This window comes from Pollachius pollachius, assembly GCF_949987615.1.
Source record: "Pollachius pollachius genome assembly, chromosome: 18".
NCBI lineage: Eukaryota > Metazoa > Chordata > Actinopteri > Gadiformes > Gadidae > Pollachius > Pollachius pollachius.
The window spans coordinates 8629751-8649853 of NC_136951.1; the positions used below are offsets into that span (position 1 = coordinate 8629751).

Sequence of the window (20103 nt, forward strand, 5' to 3'; positions counted from 1 at the left end):
TAGGGGACATTAGACATAAGGTGAGGTGTGGTGCAATGAGATATAAGGTGAGGGGATATGATATCTAAGGTGAGGGTAGGGGACATGAGACATAAGGTGAGGTGAGGTGACATGAGATATAAGGTGGGTGTTGTGACAATTAATACAATTTAAGGGGACATGAGATGTAAGGTGAGGTGAGATCAGAAATAAGGTGATGGAAGGGACCTGATATACCTGAGTTAGCGTCAGGTAGGGTAAGTTGAGGGTGAGGTAATGTCAGGTATGCAGTGTAAGGTGGGGTAAGATGAATGGAGGTAGTTTAAGGTAAGGTAGTTTCAGGCAAGGTGACTGAGATACATCTTTGTTGTGCTGATGGAAATGTATTCAGGACCCATAGAGCCTCTTGTGTGAACCAATTAACATTTGATAGAAAACCAAAACAGCAGGAAAGGAATAAATGGTAAACAACACAAACACATTTCTGGTGAAAGATGTCAACGAATCTAATCCTATCAATCCGGTCCTACTTGTTCTGCTGGGAAAAAAGATTCATCTATTCTCGTCAGGCACTTTCAAAAAGACACAAACAGCTCTCTCTAGAGTAATCACAGCCTAGAAGTTTCACCTTTATGGAAAAGTACAGACAAACATAGATCTAGATAAAACCTAGAAAATGTATTGCTGAAGGTAGAATCTAGCACATAATCCCTACCAAGTTCACCTCAACTAGTAGAGCCTGGCATTAACACTGTCGAGTGAGTACGACTGCATGAACTCATGGTATTGCCTCAGATATAAGTATCCACCGAATGACATGTACTTAAGTATTTACAAAGGAAATGGGAAACCTCCATTACCAAATTAGTTATAGATCAGTTAATTTGTCTGCTATACCGTGTGTTGCAGTTAAACTAGTTGGTATGGTAGTTGGTACAATGAAGACTCAATCCTCAACATTTCCCTTCCTCGTCCTCTGTCCCTTTCTATTCAACGGCGATATGAGATGATAATGTAATCTTGTCACAATAGCTCATCTTGTGCTACTGTGTGCTTTCACAGCATGCAGGTCCATCCACGTTAGAAGAAAGAAAACAGGCTTTGCTCTGCCAAGGAAGACGGCCACAGATAAAAATCTTTGAGTTGGAGGAGTAGTCCACGTGCTAGAGTTGCTTTCGCAACCGTTTTTAAAATGTAAAAGTAGTTCATTTAGGCAGAGCGTCCAAAGAATCTGGTAGGCCATGCCCTCCCAATTGTGATGTCACAACAAGTGGGTCCACTATTATTTTTAAAACAAGCTTGTAACTGGCTTATCCTCACTCCGTCCTCCTCCGTCACACCTAGGGGCACCATAAGTGCTCTCTAAAGTGCACCAGCGTACACTCACCCCCGAGGGGGGTCTGAGGGTCTCACCTTCGGGGCCCAGGGCCCCGGGGAGCTCGGCGTCGTCGCCGGCCAGCTTAGGGGTCCGCAGGGCAGCCTGGGTGGCGGCCCGCAGCTTGCTGAGGGTAAGCTCCTCTCCGTGGTCCCTGAGGGAGTGCTCTTTCAGCAGGCTGATGGTCGTGGAGGAGAAGGGGCACGACAAGCACTGGTAGGCACTGCTGTGTTCACCTGCAGCGGGAGGGAGGGGGGTCAGAGGCCTCAACCAGGGGTATTGAAACCGGGTTTGAATGGCCGGTGACCTGGGAAGGTGTTGGAAGCCTCACATCACACATCTAAAGGCCTCAGAAGGTTTTAAGAAAAATCTTTGATTTCATTTATTATTTTATCTTGGGCTTTAGGGAGGTAGAGCTAGGCGATTTGGAAATATATATTGGCCTGATAATTCTAGGCTGAAAATATGCAATTATTATAATTATAAATGTAAATTTAGTATCAAGCTAAAACTAGTTGACCATTCTCACTGATGTTTCATGCCTTATATTTTATCATTTTAATGGCACATCTTCCTGTCATTTTACACGTTATACATTAATGTCACGATGTGCTTGTAAACATTATTTATAATTATAAATGTAAATTTTGTATCAAGCTAAAACTAGTTGACCATTCTCACTGATGTTTCACGCCTTGTAGTTGATCATTTTAAGGGCACATCTTCACGTCGTAATTAATTTAGACTATAAATCTGTCCAATCCCGATAAGTCAAACGACCAGTCAAAGACGATTAACGATAATATGGATTTAATGCCAGTCCCTATATGGAGGAAAAATTATATTTTAAAGTCTAATATTTCACTTTTTTTAATCTGCAGTTATACTGTGAGTGGCGAAGTGCTTATTTATTAATAACTCCAGGGTTTTTCATTCATCTTTCATTCATATGATCAATGATATGCAAATGAATCGCTTTTCTTGGTCAGTTGGTAATGGAGTGGAACATAACTGTCTTCCATTTCATTATCGTCATTGACTGAACGTTTATAGTATTTAATTTACTTAATCAAATTACTTTGCTTAATTTGACCACTTCTTTCCTTAAACGGTGAACGCAGCAGACCTAATTTACACACCTTTCACATGTTTACCTAAGATAAACATTTATCGGTGATCATATATTTAATTTGTGGCCTAATATTTGCACATGTATCCAACAGTTTATCCTGTAATAGATGTGTGTGTGTGTGTGTGTGTGTGTGTGTGTGTGTGTGTGTGTGCGTGTGTGCGTTCATGCGTGTGTGAGTGTTCGCTAGTGTCGATGTGTGCGTGTGAGTGAGTGAGTGAGTGAGTGAGTGAGTGAGTGAGTGAGTGAGTGAGTGTGAGCGTACCAGCATGTGCTTTGTGGAGGTGGCTCTTCAGGCGGCTCAGGTAGGAGGATTTAAAGGGGCAGAACTTGCACTTAAAGGGCTTGTGGTGTCCATGGTGAGACTGCACGTGTCTGTCCAGACTGAGGGGAGAAGGCAAACAACAACAAAAAGGGTTACAACATAAAGAATACTTCATCATAACAGCAAACCACTTTTCCAAAAAAATGGCAAAGGAATTAAAATAGCATATTTTTTTATATTTATATATTTTATTATAGAATCTTCTATTTTGGCCGTATATCCAGCAAACATCTAAGTGCTTGATTGATTTTATTTCTTTGATATTTTTTCCCGGTACAGCAGAATCTTTTTCGTAGTACATAAACCATAAAGAGCAACATCCTGCATTTCCAATGACTAAACATTAAGGAGCCATGTTGTGAACTCATCTACCCACAATCCTCTGGTGGTAATGAGTGTGCAAGAGCCTGTGGGGATTGCGGCTGTGTGTTGAATGCCAACCTCCTAGGTGGCATGGGGGCGGTGTGTGTCTCCTTTCTGGGTCAGGGCACACAGAGAGGGATTACACCCGGGAGATGAGGACCCGGCACTCTGAGCGATGGATAAAATCCAATCACACTATCGGGAAAAGATATATCTTTCTCTTTCTTAGTCTGTCTCCTAGTCTTTCATAGGGGACAGATCTTTTTAAGAATTAAAAATGAAAATAAATTGACAGCCTGCAGAATTGATCAAAAAATATATTAAAACTGTTTTGTTGTTTTTATAATAAAGTAAGATACAGTTTTTAAGCAGTAACTATTATATAATCCTGCTTCTCCTCAGCTTTACAACATGCATACACTACCCACACATAAACATAGATGGCGGAAAGCAAACATGTTTATAGCGTGCATATGATGATCACTTTTGATCATCCATAGTTGGTCAAGTCATTTAGCTCCTCTTATTCTAAGGTCATCTCACAAACTGATTTTATAAAAGTGTTTTTCTGCACCGTATGTCGTACATGGGATTGTTCTTAAAATAGACAGATTTAGAAGAATATGAGTAATGATATAGATCAGAACTATTGTTCAGTAAATAAAGCATAATAGCTTGTTGTCATTTAAAATAGTGTCACTTTTTCCATTCAGCATGTTTCCCATTGTGATTTTTTCCATCCACGTTTTGTTTTCATTTGTGTTTGCTAAATAAACACAAAGGGTAGCATAAGCAGCATTGCTAACTTTTTCTTTCCACTGTTTCCAACTGGCCTTCATGGATTAATTATTACATAAATGCATGTGGACTATCGATATTTTACTGTTTGCATATGAGGTGGTCCGCGAAAGGTCTAAATGACGATTTAGTGGTACAACTAAACCATAAAGTCAAAGGTTGGGAACCATTGATCTAGAACACACATTGTTCATATATTCTATCTCTTACTACTAGATGACATTATTATGCAAAAATAGTAAAAACATATATTTCTTTAACTTGGTCAAACTTTGAATTGTATCTACTTAGATTATGATGTTTGGTTGTTCTACGGCTCACTCTCCAGAGTTCTGTTTCATTCTTAGCATAACTTTCTTCCCACTGGATGAGGGAGCTTTGAGCCCAGTTCAGATATTCAAGCTTTGATTCCAACGTTCCTAAAATAAATCTTTAGTTTTTTTAGTTGATTTAGCAAAGTGATTCCCAAATTATAACTCCAAATTCCAAATATAACTGGGGACGGGCACTTAAACTAGGCTTAACGTTTTCCTTGCCTCCTTGTAGCAGCCAACATCAAGCACTTCCAATTCTAAATATCTCATCAAGCATTTCCAATAATTGATGACACATTCTGGTGTTCCTTTGGTGTTCTTCCATTGGATTTGGGAAGTTTTCCCTGCTCCCTTTTCGCATGGCTTAGGTTCAGAACAGGGGTTGTAATATTTCTGCCCTCTAAATCCCTTCGAGACCGTAACCGTGGTTACGGTCGATACCGATAAAACAGACCTGGCTCGACAAAAAAAAAATCGACCGGAAATTTTAAACCCATGATAAAAAAGAAGCCCCCCCCCCCTCTCTCCTCTTACTTGTGTCTGAACGGCGAGACGAACTGGCAGTACTGGCAGCTGTACTTGTCCTCCCGGCTGAACAGCGCCATGGCCGAGTGGCTGCGCTCGTGCGACCGCAGCCCCTGCATGGACATGAAGACGCGGTCGCACTGTCCGCATGGGTACCCCCCCGCTGCCAGACGCTGCTGCTTCGGCTGGCCCCCGCCCGCCACGATCGCCCGCGCCGCCGCCACCAGCGCCCCGGCCAGGCCCCCGACGACCGCCGACGGAGCCGGCGCCGGCGTCGGCGTCGGCGTCATCGCCATGGCGACGGCGCCCGCCGAGAGCTGGTCGTCCTGGTCGTCCCCTGGTGTCAGCAGTGCGACGGGTGGTCCGGCAGTCGCGGCGGGGTCCGGGGGGTGGCCGAGGGCGGTGACGCGCAGGAGGTCTTGGGCAGTGGGGGAAGGGCCGTCGTCGACAGCATCGCCGTCGTCCAGACAAACACCTTCAGCGCCCTGCTCCCCCTCCTCCTCTGGCTGGCCGTTGGTGAGGCTCTCTGGGGGGTGCTGTGGTGTCAGGGGCTCCTCGCTGGTTTCCATCTGGGAACAGGAATTCAGTTATTTATTTCATTTGTTATAAGGTAGGTGATGATGCTGAGATGTTCCTACGTGCCGTCGGCGAGCGATCCGATTACTTAGTTATGGTTTAAGTATGGATTAATAAGGGATTGTAGAGAACGATTTATTTATTGAACACCCTTAAAACACAAAGGCCATTGAGCGGCTTTCGATTAGAAGTCAACCCTCTTCATTTGAGTAAAAATGAAACAAAGGACACAGTTTTGCATACTGAAGAAATTCAAACATAAGTCTTAAGATACTGAAGGTTGGTTGTAGAATTGTTAATATTTCCCGAATTGTCAAAATAAAGATTATATTAGCAATGATAATTGACGAGTTTAAGATAAAAAATATGGATTATGGCCACCATTACAGATAAGCTCTTAGGTCATTCTGCCTGTCACGGATCACACACTTTGGCAACTGTAGATGAAGTAGTATGATGTAGATGAGTTTATCAATTTCAAACAAGCAGTTTGGCATCAGTATACCACTTGGATATTAAATCAAGTTGTACCATGAAATGCAAATACATCTCATAATGACCCAGGATTTGAATTGCCTCAACTTTGCCTAAACAAAACCCAGTCTGGTCAGACGACATTAGCCAACAGCTTTTGCACACTGCAACTTTCTCTTTCTGCCTCTTAACTTTTTTTGCAATCTCCAACCCTGCATAACCTTGACGACTCGTCGTCATCACCTTCACCTGTTTCCTGCAATCCAGCAAAACAGCGCGCCTCACTTCCTTCATTCACAGAGGGCCCAGAGGGGCTGGCTCCTGCAGCCACCACCAGAAGATAGCTTATATCGCCTCCAGGAAACTCATTTTAACTGTGGGCCTGACCCTGCACTTCATGCGCTCATAAATAATAATGCAGGATTGACAGAGCCTGTCGTCCTGCATCGCCTTCCGTCCCCTCTCGGTGTGCCGTCCGTCCAACTTGAAACGGACGGTGACAGTGCTGTGCAAAAACCAGATTCAAGACAATATGGATGCTGTTGTAAAAAAACATTTTATATGTTATTTTATTTGGCCAACTTCAACTATAGTGTATCCTTACTCTGCTATTATTACTTTGCCTTGTAACCTGTCACACTTCTTCAAATGAGTGACAAAAGGAACAAGGATCCTTTGTAGGATCCTTTCATAACTTTGGGGCCTGAAATGCTGACGTATAACATGTACAAAGTATCAAGTTTCAGGTTAACTAATGCCTCAAAGACTGTGCTCCACTAGATAACTTTATTACTGACAAAAAAGTAACCAATAAATAGTATTAAATGTCATAGGCGCAATTGACTTTATCACTGGCGCATGTGTCGTTGCTAGTTTGCAACTGGCGCAGAGCGTTCTTTTCCCTCATGCGCCATGCGTCGGTTAATTAGGGAATGATCTTGCACCCCAAGGGCCGGTTTGGCGAAAGGAGGAGGCGTGTTATGGCGCAAACGTTCCCTGGTGCTATTTTGCAGTTTCAGAAACCACTTGCGCCACAAACCAGGAAATACCGTTGGCGCGTTGTTCAGATGCTATTTTATGCGCATGCATAATGTTGCTTGCGCACCTCGCGCATACACTTTGCTTCTCTCATCTACCTAGCCACACATTATCGGTAAATTATTTGGGAAAGAACAGCTGACACAGCGGTAATAAGTTGTACTTTTAAATCAATGCATCTGCAAACACCGTACAGCAAACACATCTTTTCATATGTACATGCCCCTAACTTTTAGGATTGATCGTGAGAAAACATTGTTTTACCGCGAGTGAGTGTTAAAAAGAATGAATGAATGCGGGCGCGCGTGTGGGTATGTGTAAAAGAATTAATGAATGCGGGCGCGCGTGTGTGCGTCCATCTGTTTAAACACACACAAACTGAACACGTAACGCATAATACAGTCCATGGAAATGTATATTAACGGGGGACACATGCATATTAGGAACACAAGTCGATAACGATAATGCATACAATACTGATAAGAAACGATTTTTATAATGTATTGCGTATATCATTAAATATAACCAGTTACCGCATATCATATGTTATACCATATAAGTTTTCTTAAATTTATTTGATGACTCAGTATTTCTGAAGTTGTGGAAGAAAACCTTATTCCATGTGTGAATTAGGCCATATTATTTGGCCATAAACTGAGCCATTTGAAGTTTAGAAATTCATGTGCATCTGTCTCATCGGAGACTGCATACGCGCTGTCAAAATATCAACTCGTCAGATTCAAATGCGCTCATGGCTCTTAAAGGGGATGGGAGCTGGCACTCTCATTGGTTTACTGCACGTTACGCCCAAACCACACCTACGGGTAAATAGGCTACTTCAGACCAACCCTTTTTAGATTTGCGCCGGGCGTAAGAGTTGTTTTTTGCGCCGGTAAACTAGCGGCATCGCCATAGAACCGCCCACAAAGCTACTTGCGCTTGGCGCTTCTCACTTGCGTTTCAGACCGTTACAATAGGGCCCTGAATCTATGTCATGACGTCAAAAGTGGGATTAAGGTTTTCCGTGGATGTCAAGGACGCAATGTAATTAACCCATTTGTGCCGGCTGATGCGCGGCGCAACATTGTATCTAGTAGATACTATGTTGCGCCGCGCAGCAGCCGGCACAAATGTGACATAAAATAACTTCAAATGAAAAACAAATAAATCAAACTGGTTTAAAGTTTCCTAATATAAATGCCTTCATATTCTTAAACCACTGCCCCTAAGCCACGGCTTTACATCCCAGTCTTTACTCGGAGGAATGCCATGCCTGACCCCTACTTGAAGCACCCCCTGACCAAGTTTTGAGCTTTAAAAGGGAACTTTCTGTCCCCTCTGGTTTTGTCCATATCTAAAAATCCATTATTCAAATGAGTTGATGATCCTAATTCTTAAAAAACTAAAAATAAACCACTCTAATTACCTTCACATGTCCTTGTTTCACCTCCCCGTACTGGACGTGCTTCCTCAGGTGGTTGCAGATGGCTCGCAGGGTGGGGTGCACCTCCACACAGAAGTTACACCTAAAGCCTATGGGCGCTTTGTTAACAGGGCTCTCCTGCTAAAGAGAAATGTAAGCAACATTGTTAGTACTGCATTTTTCTCCTCCCCATTCTCCTTTAATAGGATATTAAGGATAGGATTTATACCAAATTCACAAATGTCTGAAGCACCATATTTCTATTTCACCACTATTTGACCAGAGAAGATACTTAAAAATAAATCTCATAACCTACCTTCTCAGACTTCCCTTCGGCAAGTTCCAAGGCTTTCTGTTTGCTGAGAAGTTTCCTTCGTTCCTGCTTTAAGGCCTTCTTCTGGAAGTCGTCATTGTGGTCAACGATGTGCTTCGCCAAGACAGGCAGCTCCAGAAACTTCAGCTCACAGTGAGAGCACTGATGCAACTCGGACCCGTCTTCTCCGGCATTTGACTGGAAGTCCCTCTTTAGGTCACTGCTGTGGTCGTCGTTGTAATGCATAGAAAGCAGCTCGATGGTGTCAAAGGACAACTGGCCGCATTTGAGACACTTGAAGGGCGGCCATTCCTCGTCCGCCTGATGATTGGGCATAGACTGGACCTCAAACTCTTCCTTGACCTCCTCCTCCTCCTCCAATGCCGCCGTCTCCGGGGGGTTCTCCGGCTCTTTGGCGTAGATCAGGGTGAAGTAGCGGCCGAGCTTGCTGGAGTGCTGCTTCTTGGGGAAGACCCCCGGGTGGCGCTTGATGTAGTGCGAGACAATGCTCTTCCTGCTGAACGCCTGGAAGCTGCAGAGGGAACACTTCCGGGTCTCCACCGCCAACCGCAGGTCTTCCGACATCTCCGTTGTCTCCTTCTCCGGCGCCATCACCTTGACGGGCTTGTCGCTGAGCGTCTTGGAAGCTGCCAGGCAGTGAGTGTAATAGGCGTCGATGTCGTGGCGCTTCTGGTAGTGGGCCGCGAGCCCCTTGCGTATAGGGTTGGTGTACGAACACAGAGCACATTTAAAGACGTTGTTTTTGCCCTCTGGCTGTGCCCGGACGTTGTTGTGTTTGATTCGGTAGTGGCGGGCAATGCCTTTCCGGGTGGAGCAGAAGTATTTGCACAGCTGACACTTAAAGATGGCGTGTTTTTCGGACTTAGGGAGTTCATATTCTTTGACCTCCAGCATGTCCGTCACTGCTGATACGTTGCTTACGCTGCATTCTGCTACTGGTTCGCCTTCTTTGCTGGGAGAGAATGATGAGAAAGTATGGGGGAACATTTCGGCAGCTGGTTGATTGTGATACTTCTCATAGTGGATCTTTAATTTCTCCAAAGTCCCGTGCGTGTAGGTGCATATTTTGCATCTGTATGCTCCATAGCCTTGCCTCTGGGTCTTGCACTTGTCCTCCCCCTCGTTCAGATCGGCGATGTGCTCTATGTCGTCAGCAAAGTCTTCCGCAGTTACCTTCACCAACGGATGGCGTTTCTGATAGTGAGTCAGGACACCGTGGATTCGAGAGTTTACGTACGGACAGTGACGACACTTATACACCGAACTAGGGTTGATGTCTGCCTCTTGAGCAAAATCTGCAGCCTTGACCTTCATGCCTGGGTGTTTCTTCCCATAGTGGGTGAGGAGGCCGTGTAAGCTGTTATATTCGGAGAGACATACAGTACACTGATAGGGATTGTTTGAAATGCAGAGGCGTGGATGTGTAGGATGAGAGATGGTTTCTGGGAGTGGTGAAGCGATGATCAGGGCTCCATCGTCTTCAGACTGCCCGCTGGAAGGTGCATGGTCATTGACCAATTGCTGGAGGATTTTATCCGTCGTTATATTACCTTTGATCATATCAAAAATCACAGATTCCTCTGCTTTCATGGCCCACGGGTGAACCGCTTGGTAGTGACTGGTAATGTCCCAAATGGTACAGGCCTCAAAGGCGCACTCTTGACATCGGAAGTGCTTGTTTTCCAGGCTGTTCGGTCCTTGCTGAGTGGTCTCTGGTCCGGCCCAAAGCTTGCTAGCCATGTACGTATAGTCCACGTTGTGCTCCGGGTGGCGTCTTTGGTAGTGCAGCAGTAGGCCCTGGGGCTCGGCGTGGGAGTAGATGCACCACTCGCAGTGATAACCCGCCTCAAGGATACCGTCTTGGTAGGCCCAATGCAGTATGGTCATCGCGGTGGCCTTCACAGTAGGGTGCTCTTTCTTGAGATGCTTCTTTAAGGCGTACACATAGGGGGACGTGTAGGGACAGTGTCTGCACAGGAGAGACCGGAGCTCTCCGGAGCTCTCCGGATCCACCGGGGCTTGGGTGATGGTGGTTGCTACGGTGCCCGACTGGACCATCTGAGCGCGCTCGCGCTGACTCCGGACCACGGCGGTGTGACGGCGTACGAGGTCCGCGTTGGCCTTGGCATCGCGATGCTTCTTCTGGTAGTGAATTAGCACTCCTTTAACCGTACGGTTGCCGTAGTCACAGTGCTGACAAAAGAAGAGCATCTCTGCTTCGCCCTTTTCGCCGTTACCAATTTTAGGACTCGAGTTAAACGATCCGTCGTAGCCGTTGCTTTGAAACGGCTTTGAGAACTGCTTTGGAGTTGCAATTTGCAAATCGTCAATTAATTTCATCAGAACAGGAGTGGGAGCCCCGTGTTTGATATATTTTGCAGTCACTTTCACTTCTGGATGCCTCTTCTGATAGTGGACAAGGACGCCCACAACAGATCTGTTGCTGTAGACACAGTGTTTACAATAGTAGATATCTTCCTCAGTGCCATATGTCGTGGCACTTGAAGACTTCGAAGGCGGGGAAGTTGAACTAACATTAAATGAGGAGTTGGCGGCTGGTGACTGGGCTTTATCCGTTGTGATAATCTTCATGGTTTTTTGTATACGGAAATAAGAGGCCTTTTGCTCAGGGTGTTTCTTCTGGTAGTGGACCAAGACAGAGTGCATGTTGGGGCTAGCGAAGGAACAGACATCACATTCATAGACCACCACATTACCACCCATGGCTTCTTTCAGAGCCTCCGAGTCAACACTAGCTTCGGGAGTCTTGGAGGGCGATTTCAGGGCTGGGCTTGAGGAAGATCTAGGGGTAGAGGTGGCAGAGGAGAAGTTCTTGGGGCCAGAGTTTAATATTTCCCGCAGGGTTTGAGATTCACCTGTTTTGTGAGATTGCTCCACTACATAGCTGGAGAAGATCATGGCATTGTTAATTTTCACCGTGGGATGCATTCTTTGGTAATGGGGCATGAGGCTCCTAACATTAGGGCTAGTATATGCACAGAAGCGGCACATGTAAACAAGGTCTGGCTGGTTAAAGTTGAGCACATTGCTAGCTTCTGGATGGTGATCCATGTAGTGTTGGTGTAGATCGTTGTAATTGGGGTATTCAATATAGCACTCCAGGCAGCGGAAGACAGCACTATGGTCCTCTGGATCCAGGATGTACTTAAAGCTGAACTTGATGTAAGGGTGCATTCTCTGGTAGTGGGTGCTCACACTGCGGGCCGACTTGTTATGGTAATCACAGTGTTTACAGTAAAAACGGACCGCTCCGGGATCCTCGGAATATTCAGCATTTTCTTGGAAAGTGTCTCTATTATCCTGGTTACCGTTGTCCTGGAGCTCAGTGAGATCCCCGGATACGTTTTCGCTATCGTCAGAAAGGGTTAACGAAATGGGGATGTTGCGTGGTTTGGACTTGGGGTTGCTTTTCCTTTTACCTACTCTGCCACCCTGAATGGTGGGTTCGCTTACGAGAATTTGCTGGATGTTATATGTGAAGACAGGATTTATAGCAGTGAGGTTACTATCATCGTGATCATCAACTCTGTGGCTTCCACCCCCTTCCTCATCGTCAAGTTCATCAAGATTTATGATCATATCCTGTTGGCTTTGGCTGATCTTACTCTGAAGATTGCTGGCAATTTCATCAATTCTTGTTCTTTTCTTCACCGAGGACAAATCTAAAGGCAAATCGTTAATGGACTTTCTTGCCCTTTTTCCTGTAGTAGGGTTCTTTTTGGTGGAAGGCCTTAGAATGGAAGTCTGGGTTTTTTGTAAAAAGGTGGGCGAGTTCTCCACTTCAGTATCCGGCTGGTCAGCCGATGCCTCTTCAAAGGCTTCGGTCTCGACATCATCACAGTAGGAGTGCTTATGCTGCTGATGGACCCTGAGGCCTTTCAGTGTGGTGGTGGAGAAAGTGCAGAGGGAACACTGGTGGGGATTCGGATGGTCATTCGCTGGACTTGACCTTTTCCCGTTGACTTTAGCAATAACGTTCCCCCCATTAAGGGACTCTGCAGCCGGTTCATTTTGTGTGTCCAGGCTGTTGGTTATGTCCATGGCATCCACGTCTGAACCACCGTGGCTCTGCTTGTGAGTGCCTAACTTCAGAGAGCTTGTACAAATAAAGGGGCATTCGTCACATTTATAAACAGTGGTTTTACCAGAAAAGTGGATGTTTTCAATGTGGCGGGAAATGCTCCGCCGATGCATGGTGAGGAAAGAACAGAAGGGACATTGGAAGCGGTTTATCTGCTTTCGGATCTGCACCCCTTTTGCCTCCAGTACCTTGTTGTCCTCATCAGTCAACAGTTGCTTCACGTCAGCCGACAAGGTCCCGGTGTAACTTGGATCGTCAATGTCAACCAACTCCTCGTCGTCTTCTTCCATGCTGCTCCTGGAGTCTTCCTCATTCCGCAAACTGGCGTCCATCTCGAGGACGGGACTACAATTTGAATCGGCCATGGGAAACCTTTTTGACAAAATGGACGACCCCGTGCTATTGGGCATCACATAATGAAACACTGATGCATTGTTATCTGGTGTTCCCATGGTGTTGACTGGCGTTACTCTACCCGTAGAACCGTCTATTCCTCCCTCGGAAGCAGGACTTCTGGGGGAGGAAGGGGAATCCGGCTTGGATGAGCTTGCCTCTCCTTCGAGTTCCTCAACGGAAGAAATGATCTTGACCTTGTCGCTGTGTTCCTTCGCCACGTGATCCGTCCAGCTGTCCTTCTCGTCGGTCTGAAAGTCACACCACTCGCAAGCGAAAGTACCACCGAGGTATGCACCAGCCGAGAGGCAGTCGTCCCCAGCCTCCGCATCGTTTAAATGATCTTCGGCTCCTTCAGAAGGAACTTGGTGGTACATTATTTGGTGTTTGATGATCCTTGCTTTGCGTGGGGATTTGTACGTACAATATTGGCAGGAGTACACCTTTGAATGGTCATTGTGCGTTACGACGGTGTAGCTGGGATCTTTCGATGTCTTGCGGGAATTGTGGACATCCGACTGGTCGTCTCTGATGTTGTGGACCTTTTTGGTATGGTTCTTTAAAAAGGATTTCGACCTGAAGTAGCGCACGCAGAACTTGCACTGGTAAAACGACAGGGTGGATTCAGATGGGTCTTTTTCTTTGGGGGTCTCCGAATTTGGACCTGAAACAGATAAGAATATTGCTATAAGTCATCCACAAAAATAATATTTTTTATTTCATCACTCAGACATAATACTACGGAACCCGTAAAGGTACATGAAAAAAAAATTGTTAACGTTTCTCTTGAGCACGAGAAAGTATCTGGTGCGCACCAGAAAGTATCTTGTGAGCACGAGAAAGTATCGAACGCATATCAGTGGCAGTGTGTGTGTGTGTGTGTGTGTGTGGGTGCGTGTGTGCTTGTGTGTGTGTGTGTGTGCCAGTGACACTGCCAGTGATATGCGTACGATACTTTCTCGTGCTCACGAGATACTTTCTCGTGCGCACAATATATTTTCTCGTGCGCACGAGAAACATTAAAAAAAAAAGTCTTACCCTATGTCCCTTTACGGGTTCCGTATAATACAGTAATCATCTATCACTTATAATATAATGTAGTCATCATACTCATTCCAGGTAGAGAAGACGAGGAATGCTTGTCATAAGATTCTCGGTCGTCCTCCTCATCGTCAGGAACCTCTTCCTCGTCGTCGTCTTTCGGAGACTCAGACTCGTCAGCGTCGGCGGGCTGCAGGAAGGCTGTGTGTACCTCCTGGATGTGGATCTTCAGGTCATCGTACGATTCTGCATGGAAGTCGCAGCCATCACACTGCAGGACCTCCATGGTTACGGGGAGGGGGCACTCCCTGGAAAATCAGGGAAACCTAGAAGAGAAAGGAGATTTGGGTTAGTTTTGGGAATTAAGATAATTTAATGTGGCTAATGGCAGGAAGGTAACTGGAAATGATTGATTCTAAGTCTTATATCATAAATTGTACACCTGTCAATACACCTGAACAGGTGTATGTGTCCATATAGGAATAGCATCTCCTTTTTTGATGGCAACAGGGACTAAGTATTGGTCCGATGGATTTGGTACCACAGATGATTCTATTATTAAAATGTATTTCAAATTAAAGTTGATTTTAAGATCTGCCTCCCAAGTGTTGCTGATGTTCCTTTATTCAGAATGGTGAGATTCTATTTTTGTGGAAGTGTAACATCATCATCATCATCATCTGTAAAACAAATGACAACTAAGAGGGATTAATGCTTGGTGTGTTTCAGTTCTGTAACCTTTGGATAAGCGACCAGCTGGAAAGCCAGCTCCACATCCTAATGTTTGGCAAAACATACTGACTCCTCTGTCAGACTTTATTAATAACCCTGCTCTCAAAGAAGAAGATTGAATGAAAAAGCAGAGAGAGAGAGAGAGAGAGAGACAAGACAGGAAAATAAGAAAAAGATGAGATGATAACACTATGGCTTCATTGCCCTTTCATCATGTTATTGTTGTCACTTTTAATGTAAGCAATGTATGAAGACAAATTCCTGGTTATTATTTTACTAATGAAATTGTATGTGAGCCTGAAAATCCTAATTGGTTTGTTGTGATGAGCATATTAACTAATAACCTTAGTCCAAGATCCAAGTTGGTAGCCAAATCATCTCAATGAAGGGGGTCTTAGGTGTCCTAATCACTGGCATAACCAAACAAAGGCCCAAATAAACGTAAGGCCCAAACATCAATGGGAATACAGCCATATTCGTAGATGAAACACATGACATAACAAATGATGATGAGCAAAGAAAAGTCTCTTTATCAAGTAAGATAAATAAATATATAAAACGCTTCAGCTTTATTCCTTGTCCAAACTATTCTAGGACAAGCAACTTTTCATGACCAGGCTTGATGAACTATTCAAAGGGGTCCAATTTAAAAAGAGAGTGCTAAAAGCTAAGCATTTTATTTCTTAAACATTCCTTTCGATTTGCCAAAGGGGGCTCATGAATCTGAACAACCATCTTTCAGAAAAACAGTAATACCTTGCTTGAATAAAAGAGGATTATTCACTCTACAAGAATGACCATTCATGCACACCTCAAGCGTTCTTCAGCTAGAAATGTTCTTCATCATAACATTTTGCTGGCAAAGTTTTGTGTGTGGAGAATTCAACAAGCCAAAATCTTGTCTTGATGCATCTGATAGACACTTTTGTGCACTTTTGCAAAGGGTCATGTTAAGGAAAACCAATTTAGGGATCATAGAGTTCAATACAGTAGTTCCAACATATAAAAGGCTTTAAATATATATATAGAATATTGGCTTATTATATCTTTAGGTAAACTGATAGATCATCCCAAATAGGTTATCATAAATAACTAGCCAATAATATTACGGAGGATTTAGTCTTTTCATTATATATCATTCATAATATTTGCATGAATGACTACTGTAGTATTTAAGGTAACCAGGCCACCCACCACCAGACCTTACTTCCTAACTGGAGGTCAGTTACACAGGGGCCGGCATGAGATGCCAGCGAGTCCCCAGAGCAGCCTGGAGCCCCATTGTTGCCTCGCCTCGGGTTACAGCCTCACCACAGGGCCCCACCCCACTCCATGGACAGTTTATCTCTACTTTGAACAAAGTTGCACTCTAATGCCGGGTTCCTTGACATGGATACCAAGGGAATCCCGGAGAAGAAAGGTAGGAGAGGAAAAAAGAAGGAAATAAACCCACACTGTCCAGCAAGAAAAGGACCCCCCCTCCAGCGCCTCCACCATCATATTCCTTAAGAGGAGGCTCTGTCTTCTTCAGGGCCCTTTTGTCTCGGAGCCTGCAGAGTTAATGGGTGGAGATTGTGTGGCTGCTTTCATCTGCTCCGGCAGAGGCTCTCGCAGACGACCACTGAGTGAGCCGCTCCAGATCCTCCTCTGAGCCCAGCTTCAAGGGCAGCCATTTTAGAGGCCGGCTCTGTGCTTAGGTGTTCAGCCAGCAGCGGCACACAACATGGATCCACCGTTCTGATCCTCTTCCCTCGCGGACAGGGCAGACAGGCAGGCAGTCTGTCACTGGAGAGCTGCAGGCAAGAAAATCTATCTGCCAGATGTACTGTACCCAAGCTCTCTGGCTGCACGGCTCAGCAGAGGAAACACATAATGCCCGTGCCAATCGCACTTTACCTAGACCTTTCCTTTTCTAGGCCACGTTGTTCATCTCCTTAAGGTCTCAATACCGTCCTCTTTAATGGCACAGCGTGCAGAACGGCAGTGGTGGAGGAACGTGTGGTACACCTCGGCACCAATGTTTCTTTAAGAAGCAGAAAAGACCAGAAAAACCTATTTTAAGGAACTGCCAAGTAGGTTCCATAAGAGGGTCCAAACATGTGAAGCACGCATGAACTTCTCCTTTTTTTTTTGCAGTGCTCAAAATACATCTCGCAACCTTGCAGGAGGAGCAGACACGAACAGGTGGAGCTAAGAGAGGAGATATGGGCCAAGGGGGGATACAGAGAAAGGGAGCACAAGAGAGAGAGAGAGAGAGAGAGAGAGAGAGAGAGACCTATAAAACGAACCACCTAGGAGACCTGCAATGGGGGAGCGAGGGAGAGGACAAAGCCACCAGTCTCGGCTCCCCAGATTCCAAAGTCTACTGACATTTGTTAATCACCAACCGGTCTCTCTGCATCGGTGTGCGCTGCCAGCAGTCACACCCTCCACTCTGCTCTGCTCTGCCGGTCGGCAGCAGCTGCTCTGTCTGAACGAGAGGCCTTAGAATAAGCCAGCATTAAGCTGATTAGACGTACAGAGGTTTTTGTCCTTAACCGTCGGGTTTGCTTCCAGCATCTCCTGCCTTGGGAGGGGGAGTTGGAGGGAGGGTGAAGGAGGGAGGATGATTGGTGGATACTGTTGCGTTGCACACACCAAAATTGTTCCAAGATCAAAACACGTATGTGTAACCGACAAGCCCAGGCAAATTATGTTACCAAGGATAATATTATTGACTATTGATTGCAGCCACAATGCTATCTTCTTCATTTAGCCAAGGGCTATGGAGATGTGTACAACTTCAGAAATTATTACAAAATAATTATCTCAATGCATCTCGGAAGCATGAGTATGATTGGAAAGTCTGACCTAAAGGCTTTGAGATAGCGTTAAATAATTTACCTTCTAGAGAGGCCCTAGGAAAACCTTTAGAGAAGATACAGGGAGTGGCAGAGGGACACAAAGGCCAAGAAGGATCTCATTGTATTGCAAAGGTGGGGGAAAACAAGGTTACATCACCAGATTAACGTTGAATTTGGCCTCCCGCATAAAGAGAAGATAGAGAAGGTGGAGATCAGGTTGGCAGCTGCATATACCCTTGAAGGCAACACCAGAGAACCTGATATACTAGATCAGCATCTTACCACTGACCGTAAACACCCCTTTAATCAACTTCTATCACGCTATAGAACAGTGGAATTCATCATTAGTTTATTCTATGTTCGTCCTAATATCTACTTTAATGGGGAGTTGTTAACAACAGCTTGGCGAGATGTTTGGCAAATGTAGCCTCAGGCAACATACAGCGTATTACCCTAGGTCAGTATTTATACATGAAGTAAGCCAGCGAGAAGCCTTGCAGGCTATTCCACATGAATTAGGAATTCATTTTAGCAAGATGAAACACTGCCCTGGATTAGTGAACCAGTGTCTCCATGAAACTGTAAAAATCCTTTATTTCCATGTGTGCTGACACCATGGCTAACTATTGTAAAATCTTCATCCAAAAACAACACGGCAGCTAAGTTTGTTTTTATCTGACAATGCCATGTTGGGCTAACACAAAACAGCCTATCACCACGAACCAAACGAAAACCACCAAAATGGGAGAATGGTGAAGTACTATCAAGACTGATCAACCAACACAGGAAGCAATGAGTACAACTTGAAGTGGACCCATATTTCAGAGTGGATCTGTTTGAGTCAGCAGGGGTCAGCAACCTTTTCAACATGCAGTGCCAGTTTGACATTTTCTCATTAATGAGTGTGTCTTAAGCAATAATATATTAAAAATTAAGCTGAATTATGACACAGCGACCAAAAACATTTCCAGAAGACCTGGAATTGTACTATTTCCATATAGTCCACAATCATGCATCAACTTTTTAAATGTTTTTTGGGTTGTTATATTTGCAACATGGGCTTACAAATTATAATTACATATCAGAAACATTCAGAAACTCATTCCAAAACATATTTGCACTATGAGAAATGTAAAAAACGAGAATATATGAGAATGTTGGAACCATCCACATCAATATCTTTGAGACATGTACACTGCTTTCTGTAACTGATTTAAACATATTTGCACTGGGAGGAAATGCCCAAAACAGAATAAAGTGCAGAAAAAAAAATGGTAGCAGTGATTATGCTGCCGCATTGTGCTGTGAATTTTTTTAATAATAATAATAAAAAAAATTGACCTTTGGCCAATGATTATGCTGCCCCGTGCAAGTGGTGGCACGCGTGCCTAGGGTTGCCAACCCCTGGCCTAGAGTCTTTACCTGGTCACTCATTTGTTAAATAGACTCCCACGAAGCAGCATTATGACACCGTTATGATAACATTAGTATTCGTGTCGTTGTTTTAGAAGTCTAATGGAGATGACATGTGTTTACCATAAGTGTTTAGGGTGTTTGACTCTGAGCCAAAACGCTCTTGGTTTGATCCCAAAAGTTCAGTCTAGCCTGAAGGTGTCCTTCAGGAAGCTACTCGATCATGATATGTACCACAGAATTAATACATAAGAATCACTGTATGTTGCTTTGGAGAAAAAGTCCTGAATGGCCAAACACTGCATATGAATAGTGTTTCATCAACACAGATCCATTCCATCATCCCGTCATCGCTAGGTTGATAAGAATGCGATGGACGATGACCTCATCGGCTCCTCCCCCTTCCACTCTGTCATCAGAACAGCCCAGGGAGCAGCTCCATCTTTTAATGACACATGATCACATGACCCGTGAGATCCATGCTCATTTGACAAAGTCTGAATACGCAGAGATGAGGCATCGATCGCACCTGGCCAATCAATGGAACACTCCCATTCAGGGGAGAGGTGAGAAATCAATAGTTCTCAGTAGAAACACTTTGTCATAACATTCCTCCATTCTGCCTTGATGGAATAAAAATCAGCGGTAATGACATGAAGGAATGAATGAGAGGCAACCATAGAGAAATACAAAATACGATATTAATAACGATAGTAATATGAAGAATACAGGATCATCCTCATCAGCACATGTTAAACGCCGATGCGGGTGATATTTCAACATTGGTTATTGTGATATGCAACATAAGTTAGAAAGTAGTTTATGATCAAAAGTGTTTCGTAAGGGTCCGTATCCTAATACACACTCTAGTATGTGTGTCGTTGACCTGGCCCCATAGTTTTAATATGCTATCATGATGCTAGAAC

The 20103-nt window shown here is 44.5% G+C and overlaps 1 protein-coding gene across 2 annotated transcripts in view; it reads right to left on the reverse strand.

Moving 5' to 3' along the window:
* znf462 (zinc finger protein 462) overlaps positions 1–20103 on the reverse strand; it is a 38431-nt gene that overhangs the window by 10631 nt on the left and 7697 nt on the right. The window contains exons 2-7 of one of the 2 annotated variants that reach the window (XM_079755827.1): positions 14259–14515; positions 8636–13812; positions 8323–8457; positions 4818–5377; positions 2749–2867; positions 1393–1590 (exon numbers count right to left, since the gene is read on the reverse strand). In XM_079755827.1, the coding sequence (XP_079611953.1) occupies positions 1393–1590; positions 2749–2867; positions 4818–5377; positions 8323–8457; positions 8636–13812; positions 14259–14475 (6406 nt within the window). In that variant the 5' untranslated portion in view covers positions 14476–14515. Of the gene's footprint in view, positions 1–1392; positions 1591–2748; positions 2868–4817; positions 5378–8322; positions 8461–8635; positions 13813–14258; positions 14516–20103 lie in introns of both variants that reach the window. The other variant, XM_079755826.1, reaches the window with a different exon arrangement.